The 23217-nt window shown below is 37.2% G+C and overlaps 1 protein-coding gene across 1 annotated transcript; it reads right to left on the bottom strand.

The window, feature by feature from the left end:
• Positions 1-545: 545 nt before the first annotated feature.
• LOC126824204 (sodium-coupled neutral amino acid transporter 7-like) lies at positions 546-22819 on the bottom strand. Its single transcript, XM_050553389.2, has 9 exons — positions 22795-22819; positions 13504-13631; positions 12588-12786; positions 9103-9244; positions 8108-8206; positions 7645-7702; positions 3241-3500; positions 1304-1503; positions 546-772 (listed from the first exon to the last, which is right to left on the bottom strand). Exons 1-9 carry the CDS (start codon positions 22817-22819, stop codon positions 546-548), a joined length of 1338 nt encoding a protein of 445 aa, XP_050409346.2.
• Between the last annotated feature and the right edge of the window lie 398 nt (positions 22820-23217).

The raw sequence follows: 23217 nt of genomic DNA, 5'->3' as shown, positions 1-23217 counted from the left end.
AAATATGAAGTGAGTTCAGAATTTATTTTAGAGTTTTTTTCTTGTCTGTTCAAACATGGAAAGCGCAATAGAAACTGCCATAATGTGTTTTTGCTCTATATAAATTGGTGTAATAAAACTATACGCCATGTTTCATCACTCTGACCTAATTAGAAGTAAAGTTACCGTGTCCCAAAGCATTAACTAATCAACTTGTGTATTTCTGCTTAGTGCTTATCATCGATGGGCGGGAGGACGGCATACTAATTTCATAGTGCCATGCTTTCCTTGAAAGATTCTACCTCCGTGGTTAATAGAAATCATGGTGGTGCTAATTTTGGTTTCAAATTAAATCTGTTTAAAAGAAGAGATTAAATTATATTGGCTGACAAAATCCGAAAAATACCCCAAAACATTCCGAAATCAATCCGAAAAGTACAGATTTTTTAATGATATTAATTACATAATTCCGAAAAACTCGAAGTACTGAAAAATCACTAAATACCAAAAAAAAAAAAATACTAATTCCCGAAAACCCCATAGGCCACACATAATTGTTCGGTGGGTTATGGGCCAGGTTTGGCCATGCATAAATACCCCCCCTTCTTACGGATAGATTTGGTTCCATGTATATCTTTCTGTATAGCTTGGCTCACAATCAAACCAAATATGAAAGCTCCCAATGTTATAAACGCACACCCAACAAATATCAAAAATTTGATACGATTCGAGTTGGTTTGGAATTCTGGACCTTTATCCTGTTTATCCAACATCGATTTCATCAAACACATACCTTAAAATGTAAATAAAAATAAAACTTTATTTAAATATTTTCACGAATATCATTAGTGTTGAATAAATGATTATTCAATTATTTTTTGAGAAACAAGATTTTTTTTATCACATTCCATGCCAGTTATTCAATAATACATAGACCTGTATCATGAAATTGTGATAAATACATAGCGTAAATATTCTGCTGCTCGCCTCTTAACAAATGGTTCATAGAGATACTTCTTGTAAACCTGGATAAACATTAACGTGCGGTATTCTTGTTGTATTCTTAAAACTAAAAACAGGTCAAATGGCGCGGGATCATCTGGGCCCTTATTCACGAAAATTTAAACTAAGATACAATCGAAATTTTAAGAAATACTGCAATTCGATTGGCTGACCAGTAAAATCAATTTGCATATATCCAATGAAGTTGCAGTATTTCTTAAAATTTCGGTTGTAATTTAGTTTAAGTTTTCGTGAATAAGGGCCCAGATACATAGAAAATATTTTTATAACTGCATGCCCACTTTATGTCAAACTCACTGACCTGGAAATATGAATATTAATAAAGCAGAACAGGCTCCAAGAAACTCAATCACTACTCCTATATTTGGTATAAATATTGCCAATGCCACGGTGATCGTAAACCATACTAACGTTGCACTAATCCGCATTTTTCTTTCTCGTTGTTCAATAACCTCTGGTGTTAATCTTAAAGCGGTATTCCACACGGAATCAAAAGCAGCTCTGAAAAAAATGGAACATTTATTAAAGATGTGAACTGAGATGAAAGCGGTACACCACCCTTCTTTTCTGTATCCACCACCTTGGTTAAAGAAGACGTATCCCATGATTTTCGGGAGATTTTGTGTGACAGATAAAATGAAATAACATGTATGAGAGAGAGCGAGAGAGAGAGAGACCTTGTGATACAGCGCGCACGCTAACCATGCGGCCACCCAACCCAACAACATGTATGAGGGGAACCTTTGTCCGAACAGCATTGTTTTCATCTATACTCTTCACCGAATTCCAGCCGCCAAGGGTTCTTTTAGGTGCACATCAACGTGGTCACAAGGCCTCGGTTTATCGTCCCACCAAGCGACCAGGCGATGTTCCTCACGAGAATTAATTATTAATGAAGAAAGTCCAGTTTTCACTGTGTCGTAATGAAATTACGAATGTTTTAATCGTAAATCGCAGACTTATGAAATCTTTTTTATAAAAATGATGGTATTGTTCACTAGTATAATATGGTATTGTTCACTAGTATATGAGGAAGAACCCTATTGAATATCAAAATATTCCAGTTATGCAATTTCCAAAGTTTCATTACATACGCATTTTGAAATATTAAACTACCTGCGCAGGATTTGTTTGTCATCATTTTAAAGCACGAACGTCTTTGGTGTTGGTGGGTGCATTATTGGATCTGACAAGCCCCTAGCAATGTTTGCTGCAACTATAGTTACCTCACATAATAATAATAATAATATCGTATATGTTGTATGCTGTATAAATACACCCCCAACAAAGTAGTGATATCGGATCTGTCGTATATTTTTACCCCACCCCCACAAAATAAAATATCGGATATTTTGTATATGTTTCAACTCACCTCCCACAAAATAATAATATCAGATATTTTGTATATGTTTCAACTCACCTCCCACGAAAAAATAATATCGGATATGTTGCATAGGGTTAAACTCCCACAAAATAAAAACATCTCATATTTTTAAACTCACCTTTCAGATAACAATAATAGCGTATATGTTGTATATGTTTCAACTCGCCTCCCACAAAATGATAATATCGGATATTTTGTATATGTTTAAATTTACCTCCCACAAAATGATAATATCGGATATTTTGTATATATTCAAATTTACCTCCCACAAAATAATAATATTGGATATGTCGTATTTGTTTAAACTCCCACAAAATAATACTGTTTGATTTGTCGTATATGCTTAAATTCACCTCCAACAAAATAATAATATTGGATATGTCGTATATGTTTAAACCCCCACAAAATAATAATATTGGATATGTTGTATAAACTCCCACAAAATAGTAATATGAGATATGTCGTATATATTAAACTCACCTCCCACAAAATAATAATATTGGATATGTCGTATATGTTTGGGGGGTTGGATGGCTGAATGGTTAGCGTGAGCGCGCTGTATCATAAAGTCTGTCATTGAGTCGACTGGCGTGGTTTCGAATCCCCGGTTGTACGTGGCAAGGAGTAGGGTCGCCTGTCCAACCTCGTGGGTTTTTCCGGGTCCTCCGGTTTCCTCCCACTGCTAAAGACCCCTACGCGCAAGCGAATTATTGAAATAAAATTAAACCATATGTTAGTCCCGAAATGACCTAGTTTGTGTCGAGTGGACGTTAAACCCCATTTCTCTCTCTCTCGTATATGTTTAAACTCCCACAAAATAGTAATATGAGATATGTCGTATATGTTAAACTCACCTCCCACAAAATAATAATATCGGATATGTTGTATATGTTTTTACTGCTATTAATACTACGGCTATAACCACTGTGGTATCAGGATCAAAGGATAATATAATATCACTAGTTATTCTGTGTCCGAACTGCAAATATCCTAGAATACCTGTCACGGTATAAAATAATACACACAGTACCATCGCTACAGACACAGTTTTAGAAAACTCTTTTAAATTTCTTTTTTCCATACAGGAATAAATGGGAATAATGCTCACGTGGCACTGAAATTTAAACAAAAGTCTTTTATAAAGTTTTTCCATACTGAAATAATTTTTTTAAAAAGCTCACGTGGCACTGCAATTCAACCAGACATAAAATATTAGTTTCTAATTCTTAATTTCTCATCAAAAGACAACAACTTAGCGTTGATATCGTTGACGAAGCAACAAATAACTTTTATAAATGAATATACGACACTAGCAGATCAAAGACGTCATTTTATATACATAAAATTTATTAGTTCATTAAAATTGTTAGTAATCACGCGGGGGGCAGTAGTAAAACATCATACGTCAAGTCGAAAAATATGCACTGGACCTGGGTAGACCACCCACCCATTAAAATCTTGCGTAAAAAATATGCACCATCATTTTTAAGAAAGACCACCCTAAAATCTTGCGCAATAAAATGTGTTCTTCAAAGTTGCTCAATTGACCACCCAAAAATCATGCGCAAGAAAATGTGTTCCTCACAGTTGCTTATTAGACCACCCTAAAATCTTGTTTCTTGAAATATCTCATTTTAGACCACCCAAAAGTATGTGCAATACCTAACTACTAAAAGGCAGAGCAAGAGAACAAATGACAAGACGATATGTTTTAAATACAGTATTTATATTGAGTTGATGTTCGACAAAATTCTGAGTCTGAATTATTAGCAAAGATAGTCTAAGACTGCCCATATGCAGAGACAGGCTAAAATATATGAACTTATGCTTGTACCTATTCATTTATTGTGCTTTCCCATATCCACTCTAATCTACTGATCACAGGTTGACCAATTTTGACCAGAGTGTGAAGAAGTAAAAGATTACCCAAATCTCATCTCAGCATGCTGCGGTGTTGCGGGTAAAAAAGATGTTGACCCTCTCCACACGACGTGTTTATTCGGAGTGGGCTTGCAAACCAAATTGACAGGACAACAGTCGACCAAATCACGGGATAACACATGCATGACATGCTAAGGCTTTGAAATATTAATGAATATTTATGTAAATAAACATATACAAGAAACAGGAGTTACAGTACAAAAATAAACAAGTTGACAGTTTTCTTTGTTGACAGTTCTAATTCAATAATTAGAGTTCACGAGTCACGGAATTCACAGTTCACAGATTTCATGGTTCACAGAGTTCACTATGTCTATGGAGATCCGCCATGTTAGAAAGCATGGGTTTTCACGAAATTAAAGTTCACTTTCCCGGAGGAGTTATAAAGTTAATCACAGTCGTCACCTTACGACACAAAGTTCACCATTCACTTAAGTATCACAACTGTCCTAATAACATAGAACACCAAACAACACCTCCGCGACAGGGAAAAAAACAGTATCGACACGGCATTGTAACATGCTTAAGGGTGAATCTTGCGTTTTGATTGGTGGATTAGACACTGTCGATTGGACAATATATAACACCCCTCTGTTTTAGCAAGGCGAATATAAATATTACAGTGTACTTTTTTTTCATTTTGTGCTCAGCCATCTTCCTCAACTCAAATCTTTATTGACAAATATTTTCAAGAAATTCTGCCCAAATGACCATCACACTATTTTCAAACTTCATCCAAACACATCTCTGAAATATATAAAACAGAAGAAAATCAGTCATAAACAGGCATCATAAATTATTCGTAACTAAGCAGTGTGGTCAATTTTTTTTTTTTTTTTTTTTTGCACTCTCAGACTCTGCAGTGTTTACTTTAAAGTGGACAATTTAAATCAAAGTTTGACCAAATTCTGAATAACATGATCCGCCTGATAATGAGTCATTAGTCTCAAGAAATTGTTTGAAAATATAGTCACTAGGGGAGGTGAAATAGCAGCTGATTTGGGCCTAGGAACGGGAAATTATGCTAAAATTGACAATGATTGACAACACGTCAGAACGATATACATAGCAACCACTTGAATCCTAGGCATCACATAGTTTTATAGGGTGTTCTGAGGGGTGTATGCAAGAACTGCTCTTCTCTGAACAAGAACTAGCAATAAAATTGTGTTGACGGTCTGCAAATAAAATAATAAAGGCTAAAAACTCACCCACGTTAAAGTTATCAAAACTTCGAAAGTGTAGCCATCATTGTTGCCAAGAGTTATCCCTGTGTAGTCTCGGTTAACAGGTCGTAACTAATTCATTCACGACTGGCATAACCGGTCAAAAAGGCCACACTAAGGATAATTTACTAATCTTTTTAAAAATCTTCAAACGTTAAAAATATTTTATTTGAAATATTCGAATAGCATTTTCTTTAATAATTTATTTACTAGCGACCCAAGACTCAAGCATTTTAAAATTGAATTTATCTTCGCTTGGATTCGACCACTAATTCGACACACCTCGGTAAAAAAAAACGGCAGCACGTCACAACGTTTTCTTACGTCAGTAAACTATAATTTTGGATACGGTCTAAAATACGATTCTATTTTGATGGAGTTGTTATTGATATGAACTGCAATTTTCTTGCAGGGACCTATTAGACCACCCAATTTTCTTACCCAGAAATGCTTTTTTTCTTTCAGAACTCTGTTAGACCACCCAATTTTCTTACCCGGAAATGCTTTTTTTCTTTCAGAACTCTGTTAGACCACCCAATTTTCTTACCCGGAAATGCTTTTTTTCTTGCAGAACTCAGTTAGACCACCCAATTTTCTTACCCGGAAATGCACTTTTTCTTGCACTTTTTTCCGCTGGCAGACCCACCCCACCCCCTAGTTGCTGTTTGCATTTTTTTTACAGTTGCTCCCTGTAATCACGCAGAAGTCATTAACTAGATGTTATGTTACTAAGGTGTTAAAAGCGTGACTATTGAATGATATGCACTACTATGTTCTACGTTTGTGTATTCAACAGTGATGGCTGTCATAAATGGTCACGCTTTTACACTTTTACAGCTAGTTACAGACCCATCACTTTCTATGTATACTAAACATTAGATTAGAATAGTGACCACTTATATCAATGAATGACAATATTTGTCATTACTAAGAGACCCAGGTTCATAAGTCAACGGTATCAGTTTACCAGTGCAAGTTATAGAACATCCTTTTTATTCCTAATTTATTTACTACTTCTGGGTTTATCAAGCAATGATCGGAAATAAACCAAACCACCATTTACATTCATGAGCAAAACAAATTATAACAATCAAAACAAATTATAACAATCAAAACATTAAAATTAATTCAGAGATGATAATAACTATCTCTTTCCTTTCACAATATATAGTTAGCTGCTGCTGAACGATTTTATACGCAATCCATTAATTGTTGTCCCGACACCTACTTATATAAATGAAATGAAATGAAATGGGGTTTAACGTCCTACTGTTCTGCTCCTAACCTGGGCTAATGAAGACGGGCATACGCCATACAGTGTGCTATGAGGGAAATTTTGACTGGGCAGCGGCACTATCGCCTACTCTTATATCGAATTCCAACAGCCAAGGGATCTTTTACGTGCATTCCAATGTATACACGGGACCTCGGTTTTTCGTCTCATCCGAATGACTAGACAGCTGTCCTTGTCAGGCCTTCCGTCCTGCATCACTGACAAGGGGAAACCACGCCGGAAAATCTGGATGAACTTTCTCGGCCAATGCAGGGATCGAACACCCGACCTCCAGACTAGCGAGCCAGCGTCTTAACCACCTAGCCACCGTGGCTCCCACCTACTTATATAAAGTGAGAGAGAGAGAGAGGGAGAGAGATGGGGAGGGAGTCGGACCAACTTATATACAGAGGCGGATGAGGAGAGTCGGACAGGACCAACTTATATAGAGAGAGAGGGATGGGGGAGAGTCGGACCAACTTATATACAGAGAGTGCTATGATGGACAGGGCTACTGTAGACGGACAATAAAACATCAGTGTGCTATGGTCGACATGTTTGCCCTAAAACGGAATTTCTGGTTACACTTCATCGATTCTAACCGCGATGTGTTCTTTTACATACACCCCATCGTGTACACAGGACGTCAGTTGTTTGCCCCGTAAGACGACCAGTCATTGTTACCTGCCAGGACCCTTACCCTGAACAACCGACAAAAAGATACCATTCTGGAAAATCCGTGTAACTCTCTCGGAAGCAAACCCAGTATCTCCTGATTAATATAGGTAGAAAACGGGGAGTTATTTGTTTGAACCAACCTGATAAGCAAAACATATCTCTGGAATTACTAGAAATATATCCATCCAATTATCTGGTCTGAAAAAAAATAATCTACGATTCTTTAAATTGTTTCGATGACATTTAATAATTGAAATGAAAATAGTGGGAGAAAAATGGGGGTCATTTCAGAACTAACATATGGTTTAATTTTCTTTCAATGAATAGTTGCGCGTAAGTGTCCTCAGAAGTGTGGGCGGGCGGGAAACCGAAGGACTCAGACAAACACCTACGAGGTTGGACTTGCGACCCTACTCCTTGTCACGTACAAGCGGCGAATCAAACCACACCATTTGATTCAATGACAGACCTTATGATCTGTGACTGTGAGGTAAACTTTCGACCACCCAACTGCCGAAATAGAAATACACAGGACACGAGTCTATTGAATACATTGAATATTGTTCTTGGTTAATCACTTGTATCTTGTATACCATATCTTACTTTGTTTTAACATAAGTCGGTTTATCACTTGGATCTTGTAAAAAATATTTGACAGCCACTATAACCATTAAATATAAAATACCAGCCACGCCCACAAAACTGAAACAAATATTGGACGACAATATAAAAAACAAGGGGAATTGAATATTTAGCAACAAACAGCATCCTCTGCACACAATATAATTATTTTATAATATAATATAATATAATATAATATAATATAATATAATATAATATAAATAAAATATAAATAAATAGAATATATTATGGATACAAATAGAATATATTATAAATAGAATATAAAGAATACAAATAGAATATAAAGAATACAAATAGAATACAAATAGAATATAAATGGAATATAAATAGAATATAAATAGAATATAAATATAGATTCGGATATTTTTTATTCTTGTCATGGTCAATCTATGTTCGTTGTAATTAAAAAGTCCGTTTTGACCACAATTTTGGGACTTTTTGTCTATTGACAACTATAAGTTTAACTAAAATGTTTTGTTGAGCATTTTGTTAATCAATGTTAAAGATACGTAATGTAAGAGCTAAATCTACCTATGCCTATCTTTTTGTCTGCTTTCAGATATTATATAAATTAGTATTTAGACACTTATTCACGTGCCAAGCCCATAATCAACCCTTTAGTAGTCCATTGGATGACACGGATAATGAATAGATGAGAACATTTTCGCCATTTAATAATTTACTATAAAATGAATAACCAAGACTTTGTTTATTATCATACCAATCAAAACTATCGTGTCAAAACACTTGCTCAGAAATATTTCATATTCATTTTTCATGATCTATTTTTGAGCTATTATACTAAGAACAATCAGCCTTGTATCTACATCTTATATAATTCATCTTACATAATCAATCTAAATTCATTTAAAAATAAGATATATTATATATACATCTTATATAATCAATCTAAATTCATTTAAAAATAAGATATAAATTCTAAACAGAATAATTACCTGGCATACGTTAAAAAATCAATTCTTTTCGGGAAACAGAGTGGTAAAATAAATAAGATGGAAGTCACGACTATGGTAAAACGTCTATCCATATAAACTGGTCTGCCATGACAATACGTTTCTTCACTAACAAACAAAAAAACTGAAATGAAAAGATAAACTACAGATTGCATCTTCATGAAATTATTTATAAATAGCGAGGGGGTTGGCGTCCGTCCGTCCGTCTACAATTGTTTGTGGACACTCTACAGGTCACAATTCTTATCCGATTTTGACGAAACTTGAAATATAGGTTTATCTCCAAAGGATCTCGGTTGCTTCATGGATTATGGCCCCTGTTTGTACGAAAAATCACGGTTTTAGCTTGTGGACCCTATAGAGGTCACCATTTTAATCCTATTTTGATGAAACTTGAAATGTAAGTTTATAACCCAAAGATCTCGGTTCCTGTCCATATTCGCGCATATCGGACCGTAACTTCCTGAATTATGGCCCCTGATTGTACGAAAAATCGTGGTTTTAGCTTGTGGACCCTATAGCCTAGAGGTCATAATTTTTTATCCGATTTAAAGAAATCGTATTATTATATCATCGTTACACCCTAAGGACGGCTGAGTTCGAATTTCGTGAAAATCGGCCCAACACTGACAGACAAAATGACCGCCCTTCGTTCTCAAATAGCGTAAAAAATATGGTATATCAAGGTTGGGGACCCTATGAGGTCACAATTTTTATCCGATTTTGTTGAAACTTGAAATCTCGGTTGTTTTCGATATTCGCGCATATCGGACCGTAACTTCCTGCATATGGCCCCTGATTATAGATGTCATATTATTTATTCGATTTGTAAAACCGTATTATATCACCGTTACACACGGCTGGTATATCAAGGTTATGGACCTTATAGAGGTTACAATTTTTATCCAATTTTGTTGAAACTTGAAATCTAAGTTTATAATCCAGAGATCTTGGTTCCTTTCGATATTCGAGCATATCGGAAGTCACTTCCTGAATTATGGCCCCTGGTTGTACGAAAATATCACGTTTTTAGCTTGTGGACCCTATAGAGGTCATAATTGTTATCCGATTAAAAAAAATCGTTTTAGTATATCACCGCTACATCCTAAGGACGGCTGAGTTCGAATTGCGTGAAAATCAGCCCAAAACTGACAGACAAAATGGCCACCCCTCGTTCTCAAATAGCGAAAAAATATGGTATAGTAAGGTTGTGGACCCTCTAGAGGTCACAATTTTTATCCGATTTTGTTTAAACTTGAACTGTAAGTTTATAACCCAAAGATCTCAGGGTTTTTTTTTCGATATTCGCGCATATTGGACCGTAACTTCCTGAATTATGGCCCATGATTGTACGAAAAATCGCGTTTTTAGATTGTGGACCCTATAGAGGTCATAATTTTCATCCGATGTAAAACAAATCGTTTTAGTATATCACCGATACACTCTACGGACGGCTGAGTTCGAATTTCGTAAAAATCAGACCAAAACTGACAGACAAAATGGCCGCCCCTCTTACTCAAATAGCGTAAAAATATGGTATATCAATGTTGTGGACCCTCTAGAGGTCACAATTTTCTTCTCATTTTGCTAAAACTTGAAATGTAAGTTTACAACCCAAAGATCTCGGTTCCTTTCGATATCCGCGCATATCGGATCGTAACTTCCTGAATTATGGCCCTTGATTTCAGACCATAACTTTCTGGAGTATTGCCCCTAATTGTACAAAAAATGCTGTTTGTTTTTAGCTTGTTCTCTATCCATATCTTGCAAAATTTGGGCGTATCCTGGCTGGTAGCCGCTGGTTATATCTTAAATTTAACATCACCAATGAACAGAGCGAGCCAGAAACCCCTAATATAGAGTCAAGATGAGGTTTACAAAGGGAAAATAATGAAGATTTTTAATCAAATCTAAATTATTACCCTGAGTTTAACCCCCACTATCTTCCGGGGGGGGGGGGGTGTGCAGGGGGGCTAGGGGGGTCAGAAAGAAATAACAAAAATATGTTCATACATGGGTAGGGTAACTACAACGTTTGAAGGGGGCCCCGAATTTGAACATCAACGTTTGTAAAATAACACCACCCACTACTTTGGGAGTGCAAATAAAACAGATCTTGCTAAATTATACAGTTTACAATACCAAGCAATATAGCCAACCCATTGCGCCAAATTTGTGGGTTAAACACAAGGCTGAGAACTAAAGAATTAATACGGGGATCACGTGGCTAAGTGGGTAAGACGCTAGCTCGCTAGCCTGCAGGTCGGGTGTTCGATCCCTGCATTGGCCGAGAAAGTTCATCCAGATTTTCCGGCGTGGTTCTCCCTTGTCAGTGATGCAGGACGGAGGGGCTGACAAGGAAAGCTGTCTAGTCGTTCGGATGGGACGAAAAACCGAGGTCCCGTGTACACATTGGCGTGCACGTAAAAGATCCCTTGGCAGTTGGAATTCGATATAAGAGTAGGCCGTAGTGCCGCTGTCCGGGCAAAATTTCCCTCATAGCACACTGTATGGCGTATACCCGTCTTCATTAGCCCAGGTTAGGAGCAGAACAGTAGGACGTTAAACTCCATTTCATTTCATTTCATTTCAAAGAATTAATAACCGACCATAACTATAAACCAATGAAGTGCGAATGCGGCAACAATTTAACAATTAATCAAGTCGTCACGGCGTGCAATAAATTAAAAGAGAAAAGTCTGTTTGTAAGAGATTTAATGGAAGATGCCAACTTTCAATGTGCCTTTCAAAATATACCCTCTCTCCCAACCATATTTGATCTACGAAGCGATTTCAAAATTCATAGTAGAATCGGGAATTCAATGTTGAGTTAGTTGCGCAAAATAGACCACTATATCACTAATCATGGAAAAATAACTGGTAGTGGAGACCAGGTTGGCGGCTAAGCCACTTGGTGGTTTAATAATATCAGAATAAATTAACATTAATGTAGTTAGAACAGGATTTCCAGCTGATTGATGCCTGGTATCATCAATCAGCTGGAAATCCTGTTCTAACTTGTTTTTATAATGCCCTTTCTTCTCACATGCGAATTGTAACACCGTGTTTTAATGTGACATTTTGATATACATTATGCTTATACTCATTTGCTTTTTTTTAAATATTACTCCTATGTAAATAACTGAATTAAATCAACCTGTCCATAATATCATATAATAATGTACTGGACGCTAAATTTGTAATAGACAACTAAATTTGTAATAGACAACAACAATTTGTTACTGTACTTGCTTGAAAACTATCTTCAAAACGTCGCCCAAATTAATTAGTAATTGATGTTCCATAAGTATGGTGGGATGGCCGAATGGTTAGCACATGCGCTTGCCGGGAAGGAGTTATCTATCTTGCTTATATTGAACATATTATATAACGGGACGTGATAAGTCCTATTTATTTTCATATTTAATATCTTAGCTGTGAATAATGGAATATTTACAATAACTTACATTCCTCCCATTGGTCACCAATAATAATTAGAAAGGTTATACACGCCCCGAAACAATAACAAAAAAGACAAATGGCCGCCCCTGTCTGAGTTTTCTTTCCACAAACTGATAAAACTACATCTTGATACGTTGCCGCATCACTTAAATCAGAACAGTAGGCCAATATCATGATGGCCGCCACGATGAACACAAGAAATATCTGGAAAATAATAATAATAAATAGAACAGGTTTTAATGTATTGTCAACAAAACACTTCAGTCATTTTGGTTCAAACCAGGGGTGTATTCGCAAGGGGGTTGAGATGGCCTAGTGGTCTAGAGTGTCGCGCTTCAAGCCCCAGCTGACCGGTCACCTCTGACTTGCGGTTTCGATGCCTGATGTGAGCGTATGTGGCTCATAGAAGAATTGAAGGAGACAATCCCATACCCTTTCTTTTGCCATCTCATCTCTTGTCGTCGTAGCTTGTGAATTAACGTCTGCTTCTAGAATAGTGATATCGCGGTCAATAACAAGAAAAGGTCAAGCTATTTTTATCGATAAAACAAAAAATTCCATAAATATAAAGCCAGTGGGCGAAGGAAAGTAACTTGCATATTCAATTTTTCATAACCAAAAGTACTAGATCCTGTATAGTGGTGAACATTAACAATGATGCTAATGCTATTATGTAATCTGTTTTATCTTGGTTTGAATTCGTGAATATTCCGTGAATGTCCAAGTGGTTACTGAAGTAGACGGGAACGATACGACCGAGGAAAACGAGGATGACTGTGTGCTTAAGGTAACAACTACGATTCCAGTCTGATCATAACCAGCTGGAAAATTGTACCAGGAAAAGAAGATTTATATGCTCTTGTTTTTCTTAATCCGTCGGAGCAAGATTTTTTTGTTTTGTTTTAACAATTATAAACTTACTGATTGTATGCTTATAGCAACCACCACACCTCCAGCTTGATCATAAGCAGCTGGAAAATTAAACAATGCACCTCCAAGAGCTTCATTTACCATCAGAAACGACGAACTGAACCATGATGAACCTACATCTGTGGGAAATTTTAAATAATAGACAATAGTGGATGACTATGAAACTAAACAAGAACCGGATCAAAGAAAACGTACAACAAAATAAAATTTGCGTCCTTAGAAAGCAAGATGGAGTAAATACTATACTTTTATACACCAAGCAGAACTGAAAATCTGTGTCGTTTTAAACATCAGTAATAGATTGTACGTTTCAAATAATTTAATTGTGCCCTAAGAAATTTGTCATGCACGGTATATTAAAGCTTTTCAAGTATTATTGCCATGACGACAATGATGATGATGATGAAGATGATGATACTTCTTCACGTTTCAGCCAATTCCTTCATTCGTTAAAACAACAAGGAAATTAATTGTCATGCGTTTGGTACTATAATATGAATTGTATTAAAGAAATTAAAAAATTATGCTGAAGGAAAAGGTGTTTGTTAGTATTACAAAAGCCGTCGATATTATCAAACGCGTCAAGAGTTATGTCTGAAATTGTGATAGTTAGTACTGCGGCGGATTTTGTAATATTATGAAAATACATTTGGATTTATGATTGTTACGGTAGAAGTCCTTGATTGCATCACAATATTTGATACAGGTCCATAAATTAAACGCTTTTATCACACACAAAAATTCTATGGCTCCTCCATTTTAGCCCGGGAAAAAGGTTGTGCGCTGGAGTAATCCTTAATATGCTACAGCTTACCAAATCAGCTTAACTTAATAATAAATGACCTAATTCATACTCAATGAAATATGATAACCTATTACAAATTAACCTAAAGGTATATATATGTAACAAAGTAATATTAATTAGATATAAAGTAGAACGGTACTTAATTCTAAATTAAACAATGAATACTCTGTAGTGTCGAGTGTATTTATCCAAACCCCGCTTGGCATGTAAGGCGTCCGCATAATCTAACAATGTTACCTATTTTGAGTCTAAACATAATCTGAGCCGTAGCCACGGCAAAACAGCAATATATAGGTTAAATCCCGCTGGTAGCACGGGACTCCGTGGATGGGTGGAAGTAGTCCCGGTTATCCTGACGGATACCTGTATTATACAGGGCAAAATCACAACACACCTCCCCTGGTTCCTGGTTCTGAAAAAAAATATCCTACTCTTCACACTCACACTTTCAATCACACTAGTAACGGTATACAGGTACACCGTATCATTCACACATCAATCAAGAACAAATCGGTTATAAATTCACCGAAAAAAATTCTACATACACACACAGCTATTTAACGGTTTACACCAAAGTCACCGTTGGCATTAAGTTTAACAGGTAAATATTCAACATCGTAATGTTGAAGACATCTTCACTTTAAATTTTGTTCCTTTACTTCGAAGGAATGATTTAATCTTATTTCCTAAACTCGAAAAATAGCATTTTATTTTGGCCAGATATTCTCGTATTCGTAACAAAGACCCTCTACAAATAGTTCATGTTGACTACAGATGAACTCAGACGTGGAATATTGAGACATTCAATATTATGTAACGGTAAACTGAGTATGCCATTCAGTCCAATGTTTTACGCAACATTTCCATAACTTATAATTTTCTTTTTATTCGACCGTAACGGATCGAGATAAATAGATTCAACCATTTTACAGAAGAGCCGATATGCTGTTAATGCAAACTTGATTACATCGATGAGCAAACTTGATTACATCGATGAGCAAACTTGATTACATCGAGGAGAGAAATCTCGATCACAAATTGTCGAAAATATTTAAAGATCCAGACGTAAACTCTGATTGTCGATATTACGCCGTGAGATAGTTAACGTTGAGGCTAATATCTGCTTCAGGACAGCTAAAAAAAAATTGTTACTTCTGATTCGTAACCCGCATCAAAAACATCGTTGATAATGCGCGAATTATCAATAAATAAATCTGTGTTCACCGTATTTACAGGAACACCGCGTAAGGTCAATAACAATTCATCTTTGATGAAACTGACACACAGCTTAATTACATGTAGTCCTACTATGAACAAATTCATCTCTTCTCGAAATAACTGGCTGTACTAATTTACTGGTCCAGTCAAATCATACACAGGAACTTCGAACCATTTATCTATGGTAGATCTTTTAAACTCCACACACTTAAGTCTAGGAGGCTTTTCTTTTTGTGGCTCAAAGAAACTATCGGAAATTGAGTATTCCCCAGCGGTAAACTGCGTAACAACTAAAGTTGATAGACCGCGAAATAGAAGTTCCGTTTGACTATTTGATATCGAGCGCAACCAGTTCACAATTGAATTTTCAAACGCATGAAACTCGGGAACCTCTTTAGTTTTTAACAGTTTCTCCTTTAACGCTCGACTGCGATGCTCAGAAAGTGTTGTCATCTTTCTTCCGGTATTTATTAATTAAAATTAAACTGACTTATAGACGTCGATATAAATCCGCAAGTTACGTCAATTTTCGCGGAATCGATTGAGTCGATTCTTGGAATGACACCGGTTGCAACGGTATCCAGGAACTTTTGATCACCCCCCGGGGTGGTGATATTTGTTACATCACCGTATAAATCGGTGTTAGTGAAACCGTTCGATGCCTTGGCGGTTTCAAAAATGGCGATCATCCCGCATCTATCCGACCCGTTGGTAGTCAAAGTGTTATCCTCGGATATCTCGACAGCTGAATCACTGGACAAACTTGGGACACAAGGCTTGTCTGCTTGATCGAATTCAAGTTTTAATTCGTCCATTTCAGAACATTCATGGACAAGGTCACATGTTAAATTCTTCGGAATAAACTTGAAAAGTGGAGTTTCCGCATTAGGCATTACGGCACGTGACCGATGAGTTCTTTCTGAGGAATTACAAATATCGGTTAACTGACGATACTGATCAGTTAATTTGTCAATTTTATTGATGATGTTAGTACACGTACGATCCATCCGGTCCCAGCAATCCTCTATTTTGGACGAAGTCATTTTCTGTGATTCGGGAGTTTCGGCTCGGATTTCGGTTGCTGCCATTACATTATCATTACGCATACAACTAATTCTTTGAACCGGTGATGATTGATTGTGAAATGGGTTTGCGGCCCGAGAAATTTCTACACGACTAAAACATTCCTCGAGTTTTGTCAAAAGTTCAAAGCATGTCAAATTACCATTCCGTGAAAGGACTATTCTATGACCGCATATCCCTTTAAACAAAAGAACAACTGTTCCCTATATTCCAGGTCGGACCATGTCTGTGCTATGGCAAACCTGCTAAATTTATTGGCAAAACTAGGCCAGTTGGAATAGCCATCAAAGAACAAGGACTCTGGAATATTATAACACCATTGAGATCGATTGAATGGACTATTACCCGTATAAAACTGACGGGATATGGAATTGCCACCCGTGGACGACAGTGGAATATGTCGCCCATCTAGCCATGATGATCTCATTTTTTCATCACTATCCTTACAATTAAGAGGAAACATGACGAGATAATAGTAAACAAAGTCACTCCCTAATTAAATAAAACACGTGTTGATATGCCCGTGCAGGCGTACACACAAGTCCTGACAAGAGCCGCGCGTGCAACTCGCTCAACAGCAATATATAGGTTAAATCCCGCTGGTAGCACGGGACTCCGTGGATAGGTGGAAGTAGTCCCGGTTATCCTGACGGACACCTGTATTATACAGGGCAAATTCACAATAACTCCAACTTTGACCAAGTTTCTTAAATACGGACATTCGGCTCACCATTCTAATCTAATACATATATAAATCTACGGCAGTTACAGTCATACTACTAAAAGGTCTGAACATACAAATATTAACTTTTTTCCTCCGACAATTAAATTCTAAAACATTTTTTTATGTAGTAGAAAAAGAAATAAAGACGTTTGAAGTATTTGTAGGTAAAAATTATTTCCTATTTTAGTGTAAATAGTTATTAAAATGAGTAACGTCTTATGTAAACAATGCACGCGCCATTGAGCCAATGATTGATGTCGCGTGATATGACGTCATGTGTTGAAGGCGGTCATCTTTTACAGAGATATTAGAATACTTTCGTAATACTCTACCACTTCCGGTTTTTGGAGTTATACTTCTTTCAACCCATGCACCGCCATTTATCCGCTAGTATAATATATACTTTAATATTAAATTATACATCAGAGAACCAAAACAACAAGTAATATTCATAGCAATACGAAAACGTTGCAGATATAACAATATGGCAACATCAACTTAACGCATCTTCCTTCCATCGATAAAGACACCTTCGCGCAAGTGAATTATTGATATAAAATCTCTCGCTCGCTCTCTCTCTCTCTCTCTCTCTCTCACACCACACACACACCACACACTGTTACAAATCAGACATTTGGGGTTTAACGTCCTACTGTTCTGCTCCGGCTGGGCTAATGAAGACGGGCATACGCCATACAGTATGCTATGGGGGACATTTTGCCTGGACAGCGGCGCTACGTCCTACCCATATATCGAATTCCAACTGTTAAGGGATCTTTTACGCGAACGACTAGACAGCTGTCCTTCTCAGGCCCTCCATCCTGCACCAGTGACAAGGGGAAACCACGCTGAAAAATCCCGATAAACTTTCTCGGCCAACACGGAGAGCGAACCCGCTACCTGCAGGCTAGCGAGTAAGCGCCCCCTCCCTCGGGGATCGTCCCATAGAAGATATAGCCGTGAAAGATGACTTCATATTTGTCTTACGTATCAAGGTCTCCCAGTCTCACTGACCGACTTCAAATTAGGTTTGATATAGTTACGCGCATACGTATGGAATAATATTGCCTAATTGTGTTACGTTGGGGGGCCCTCGCATGCCCAAAGACATAAGGCCCACCATGGGTAATCCGTCGCTGATTAGTGCCAATTAAAATTGATCTTTTTTTCAAGGTAGTCATCATATATACTATTCAAAAAAAGTAGGGGATATTTGATTTCGGGGGCATAATACTAAAATATGCAAATGACTACGAAAAAAGTCACTATATAACCTAACAGAAGAAACATTTCCAGTTACATGTGACGCCCAAACGCACCAATAGCTACCGCATGGAATGCAGGTGATGCTTGGGATCATCATGGGGGTCCAACCCAAGATTTGCACGACTCTGACTTTGAATGTTACAGTCATTGTGGCATTGAATTCCAGGGTGGAAACATCAGTTTAATTGTTTTAGTGACCAGAAAACAAATTTTGATATGCGTCGGCTTACCCAAAATGAAAGGTTACGTGCCCGTGGCATGCTACAGATCGGCACAACACAGGCGGTTGTGGCGCGGACGATGAATGTTTCTCAGTCTGTCATAAGCAGGCTATGGTCCAGATACCGTGATACACAATCTGTACAGGACAGACCACGCTCAGGTCGACCAAGGGCGACAACTCAAGCCCAGGATCGATTTATCCGTACCTTGGCCTTGAGAAATCGTGTCATCACAGCAAATCAGATCAGCGCTCGTCTTCAAACAGACACTGGTGTGAGAGTGAGTGGCCAGACGATTCGGAATCGACTGCATAGGGGTCACCTTCGCGCCCGACGTCCTCGCGTGATCCCTTGTTTGAGAGATCATCACATTCAGGCAAGACGTCGTTGGTGTAGGGATCGTCAACACTGGGATAATCGACGCTGGAGCAATGTGATGTTTTCAGATGAGTCAAGGTTCACTGTTGATTTTTTGGACAGACGTAGGAGGGTGTGGCGTCGTCGAAACGAGCGCTTCCAAGACGTTAACGTCATCAGACATGATCGATTTGGGGGTGGTTCTGTTATGGTGTGAGGAGGCATCACTGTTGCTGGAAGAACTGCTTTACATGTTGTTGCAGGGCGTGTTACAGGCCAGTACTACCGGGACAACATCTTGGCAGTACATGTTGTGCCGATCGCACGACGTCATGGCCGCCGTTTCATCTTCCAGGATGACAACGCAAGATGTCACAGGGCCAGGATCGTTACAGGTTACCTCCAACAACAGAACATCACCACATTACCTTGACCAGCACTGAGTCCCGACCTCTCCCCCATCGAGCATGTCTGGGACATGCTTGGACAGAGGTTACGTCAACGTCAACAACGTCCTGCCAATGTCCAAGAACTTGCTGCTGCGTTGCAACAGGAATGGGACAATCTGGACCAAAATGACCTTAGACGTCTCATTAGGAGTATGCCACGTCGGATCAATGCTTGTTTGGCAAACAGAGGAGGATTTACCCGTTACTGACTTGGTTGTGATGCTGTGGTAACTTTGCTGTTTGACCCCGGGTATCATTTTACCCTTATAATGGTCAGTCTGTGCCTTACTTAGTCTAACGATCATTTGGAATAAATCGATGAATGTGAACTTCATTTCATTTTGTCATTTGTTTCTTCGTCAGTTTCATTAGGTGACTTTAATAACACTTAAAAATCAAATATCCCCTACTTTTTTTGAATAGTATATGTTCAAGAAAATGATTTACTTTCTTATAGCAAGTAATAAACATACCTTTCAGCAGTATATGAACAGATATTACGGATTTCTTATTAAGATCCAAATTCTGAGTTTAAATAATTAAGTTTAGTAACGTGCAACTTAGATCTTTTCCAAGGTATTTAAATGTACATGTAAATAAAAATAAGCCAATAAACAGAGGGTTCGCTTAACTTTTCAAAAATGTGAGTTATATTCTTGCACATGCATATTTACATACCTTGATAACGGTATTAAGGTTGGATGATAATTAACAAAATATTGATTTGTAAAAACAAATATTGATTTGTAAGATACAAATGTTAATGTTAGTGTACAAATGTTAATGTACAAATGTTAATGTTAGTGAACAAATATTAGTGTACAAATGTTAGTGTACAAATGTTAATGTTAGTGAACAAATATTAGTGTACAAATGTTAATGTACAAATGTTAATGTACAAATGTTAATGTTAGTGAACAAATATTAGTGTACAAATGTTAATGTACAAATGTTAATGTTAGTGAACAAATACTAGTGTACAAATGTTAATGTACAAATGTTAGTGTACAAATGTTAATGTTAGTGAACAAATATTAGTGTACAAATGTTAATATTAGTGAACAAATATTAGTGTACATATGTTTATGTTAGTGTACAAATGTTAGTGTACAAATGTTAATGTACAAATGTTAATGTACAAATATTAGTGTACAAATGTTAATGTTAGTGTACAAATGTTAATGTTAGTGAACAAATATTAGTGTACAAATGTTAATGTACAAATGTTAATGTTAGTGAACAAATATTAGTGTGCAAATGTTAATGTACAAATGTTAGTGAACAAATGTCGAAATACGACAACAAATAAGAATTAAGGACTATGAATTAGGAACTAATAATTAAGAACACTAAATAAAGACCTGTTTGGTCTTCAATATCTCTGGCCTACCACTGGCCTCACTAACAGATCACTGTCGAAAAGGGCCATTTGCAGCTCACTGTGGACGCAGCGTAGTGGGTCGTGTCTGAGTTTGGTCACCAACCTCGCAATTTGAGATAAGATGGGCAAACCTATAGAAGCACGCGTGAATATATAGAAACAATTTAATGAGATTGTTGTAGACTTGTTGTAAAGTGAATATAGTAAACACTTGCTTCTATAACTTTCATCAAATTAAACGATCATTTAGGTGCTTAGAACTTTATGACCTCAGCTGGTTTTTGAATTGAATTGAATTGAATTGAAATGGAGTTTAACGTCCAACTGTTCTGCTCCTAACCTGGGCTAATGAAGACGGACATACGCCATACAGTGTGCTATGAGGGAAATTTTGCCCGGACAGCGGCACTACGGCCTACTCTTATATCGAATTCAAACTGCCAAGGGATCTTTTACGTGCACGCCAATGTGTACACGGGACCTCGGTTTTTCGTCCCATCCGAACGACTAGACAGCTTTCCTTGTCAGCCCATCCGTCCTGCATCACTGACAAGGGAGAACCACGCCGGAAAATCTAGATGAACTTTCTCGGCCAATGCAGGGATCGAACACCCGACCTCCAGGCTAGCGAGCTAGCGTCTTACCCACTTAGCCACGTGATCCCCCAGCTGGTTTTTGATAATATATGATATTGACATTTCAACTCTGTATAAACTTCTGTTAAGGCGTGGACTGGCTATGTTCTAATTAAATATGTAATTAATCCCATATGTCATTTACAAACTACATATGATCTGTGCACACGCTCCGCATTACTTCAAAGGAATACGCACTGGTCAGTAAGCATGCCATGACGAGATAAAAGAGACAATTGCATGTATGACCACGTGTCTTATTAATTGTCCGAAGGTATATAATGCGGAGTTTGCTGACAGAGAGACCAGCGGAGACAGGGAGACTGGCGTATGGACTCACCGAGTTCAGTCGCTGCCTTGGCAGAGGGGCTGAATGGTAGATTTAATATACTTATGTGGCGTCCTGATGTGTTCCTGTCGTAATCTAGTTCCCGATATAGTTTAGTTCCTGTATAGTCTAGTTTCTGTAGTATTGATGTAGTTGTGTTATATTCTGTTCCAATGTAAATAAACCATATATTTACGAAACTGATATCTGTTATCACTAAAGTAGTGTTACATCAATTGCGTGGTCATTTTTTTGTGCTTTTCAATTTTCATTTCAGTGCATTACAAATTAATCTTTATATATTAATCTTTCATATAACAGCGCAGCATTTTAAATTAACATTTATATTGAAAATATTGTCTTTATCATTCTCATTAATTTTAATATACGCTTTAAAAAAGGTAGGGGATATTAAAATGCAAATGCCTATGTAGGTTGTGATATAATAAATAGTCATGGACACTTGATATGCTTTGAGAACCACTAAGCTGCACATGTGACACGCAATAGCGCCATGCACGTGGGAGGGGTTCATCGTTAAATTTGACACTTCAAGGAAGGGTTGATTAAAACTGTCACGTGCTGGTTTATGTCCATGTTAGCATTCCTATCGGTTCTTGCATAGGATTTACTGTTTAGCGTATCATTGCTTTAGTTTGTTACGTTTAATTTGATCGGGAGACGTGTTCGTCGACGTCAACGTCAACCGACAACACTGCAAGAATTGGCACTGCAAGAGGAGTGGGTCAGATTGCCCCAAATCGTGATTGGACAGTTGAAATTTATCAAACAAGCGATATCTACTGATGTATTACTGGGTGATAAAACATGGAGACCCATCACGCTTGTTTATATCGATGTCAAGTTAATGAGTAAGGTTCTGTCTAACAGATTAAAACCAATGTTTAAACCAGTTAATATACTCTAATCAAACCGCGTCTATACCATGTCGCTATATTCATGGAATCGTTTTAATATTTAATACGTTACTGTCTTTTTCATTTCTTTGTTATAAAGGCCAAAATTGTAAACAGGCTTTAAGCCTAATTTTTCACCTTTGAAAATAAAGATATTATTATTATTATCAGTATGTCTTAGCACAAAACAGAGAAGTGGTGTATACAAATATCTCCATAGGAATTTACAAATAATAAATTATTCAAAATTAAAAAAGTAAATAACACATTATGTACCTTCTGCGAGTCTAATATAGAAACTGTGGAACATCTCTCTGTATC

Source organism: Patella vulgata, chromosome 6 (genome assembly GCF_932274485.2).
Source record: "Patella vulgata chromosome 6, xgPatVulg1.2, whole genome shotgun sequence".
Lineage (NCBI taxonomy): Eukaryota > Metazoa > Mollusca > Gastropoda > Patellidae > Patella > Patella vulgata.
This window is presented reverse-complemented; position numbering and strand designations above follow the sequence as displayed.

Excerpts from the sequence above, each read along its gene's own strand:
- LOC126824204 (XM_050553389.2), bottom strand. The coding sequence starts at position 22,819 with ATGGGTCTCCATGTTTTATCACCCA. Across the intron at positions 13,632-22,794 it reads TCTCCATGTTTTATCACCCA|ATGTAGGTTCATCATGGTTC; the intron begins GTAATACATCAG and ends AATTTCCCACAG. Across the intron at positions 12,787-13,503 it reads TTGCTATAAGCATACAATCA|ATATTTCTTGTGTTCATCGT; the intron begins GTAAGTTTATAA and ends ATTATTTTCCAG.